Source organism: Nanorana parkeri, unplaced genomic scaffold (assembly GCF_000935625.1).
Source record: "Nanorana parkeri isolate BGI_ZX_2015 unplaced genomic scaffold, ASM93562v1 scaffold6, whole genome shotgun sequence".
NCBI classification, from domain to species: Eukaryota; Metazoa; Chordata; class Amphibia; order Anura; family Dicroglossidae; genus Nanorana; species Nanorana parkeri.
In genome coordinates this window covers 4,471,700-4,473,350 of record NW_017306274.1, presented here as the reverse complement: position 1 = coordinate 4,473,350, position 1,651 = coordinate 4,471,700, and the positions used below count along the sequence as shown (strand labels likewise).

The following is a 1,651-nucleotide window of genomic DNA, read 5'->3' as shown; positions in this document are numbered from 1 at the left end:
CCCCCCCCCTCCTCCATCAGCACCCTCCAATTTTCAGACCAGCTCCTCTGACAAAAGTCTATTGAGTTGCATGCATTGTTGTGTTTATTGAGCTTCCTGTAATAAAGACTGGTCACTGCTGCTCTCTCTCCTTGTGCAGGGTGACTGGTCTTGTCTCCGCCCCCTCCTGTAATAAAGACGGGTCGGTCACTGCTGCTCTCTCTCCTTGTGCAGGGTGACTGGTCTTGTCTCCGCCTCCTCCTGTAATAAAGACCGCTCACTGCTGCTCTCTCTCCTTGTGCAGGGTGACTGGTCTTGTCTCCGCCTCCTCCTGTAATAAAGACCGCTCACTGCTGCTCTCTCTCCTTGTGCAGGGTGACTGGTCTTGTCTCCACCCCTCCTGTAATAAAGACCGCTCACTGCTGCTCTCTCTCCTTGTGCAGGGTGACTGGTCTTGTCTCTACCCCTCCAGTGGTTTACTGTAGTGGGTGGAGCCTGCTGGGCCCCTCCTACATCTCTGCTCTCTGCACAGGCTCTGTACAGCACAGTAATGATGTCTCTGCTACTTTTACAAGGTCATAGCCGGGTGTGCAAATGAAATTTATATTGATTTTATTATAGTTTTCAAAAAAATCATTTGTATTCCACACTTCCAGAAGTGTTTAATGTCTGCATCAGTGGTTCCTCTCACCGGCCCCTACAGCACTAGGATAAGTTTGGGAAAAGTCACATTTTATGATGGATTCTTCTATTTGTTTCCTCTAGCCACGGCCTGCAGCGCTTCTTCAGCTGTCGAGGAATCGCCATAGCCGTGGAATATTTTTGGCAAAGAGGTCATCGGAAGATCACAGTCTTTGTTCCACAGTGGAGGACAAAACGAGACCCCAACATCAAAGGTAATGTGACGTCACCTTCCGAGCATTGATCGATCTTCACCTAATGCTTCACAGGTCCGTCCACCTAGCTTTTGATGCGAGGGCCACTTTAAAGCATTGTCCAAAAATAAATAAATAAATTCCCTGACAAAGAAAATTATTAAAGGGACCATGGAGTAGTCACATGTTCTAGCAAGTTCAAATGCATAAGATAAAACGATGCAAATAACATTTAAAACACTTGATTTTCCTGTTCTCCTATCTGCAGCTTTTTTTGTAAGTTGGTGACAGGGTCTCTTTGAAGAGACCCTGTCATGTCTATAAAGAACTCCCAAGAGTCGGCTCCCTGTAAAAGAAGAACTCTTATGCTTTCCTCTCCAGTGGCTCGTGCCTTCTCCCTCTCCTCCATTCTTGAGTTACATCCCTTGTCAATATCATCCATCGTGCACCATGGTTCTTTTCTCAGACCATTAATCACTGTAGGACTTAGCAGTGATATAGCAGGGTCAGAGGATGGAGCCACGGTGGCGGCAAGCTCCCCAGGAGCCTCGGTGGCTGCAAGCTCCCCTGGAGGCCTCGGTGGCGGCGAGCTCCCCTGGAGGCCTCGGTGGCGGCGAGCTCCCCTGGAGGCCTCGGTGGCGGCGAGCTCCCCTGGAGGCCTCGGTGGCGGCGAGCTCCCCTGGAGGCCTCGGTGGCGGCGAGCTCCCCTGGAGGCCTCGGTGGCGGCGAGCTCCCCTGGAGGCCTCGGTGGCGGCGAGCTCCCCTGGAGGCCTCGGTGGCGGCGAGCTCCCCTGGAG

General features: G+C 51.8%; 1 protein-coding gene across 1 annotated transcript in view; it reads left to right on the top strand.

Moving 5' to 3' along the window:
* The window catches only part of N4BP1 (NEDD4 binding protein 1), a 37,023-nt gene that overhangs the window by 28,228 nt on the left and 7,144 nt on the right, over window positions 1–1,651 (top strand). The window contains exon 4 of the mRNA XM_018552896.1: window positions 745–875. Within this exon, the coding sequence (XP_018408398.1) occupies window positions 745–875 (131 nt within the window). The remainder of the gene's footprint in view (window positions 1–744; window positions 876–1,651) is intronic.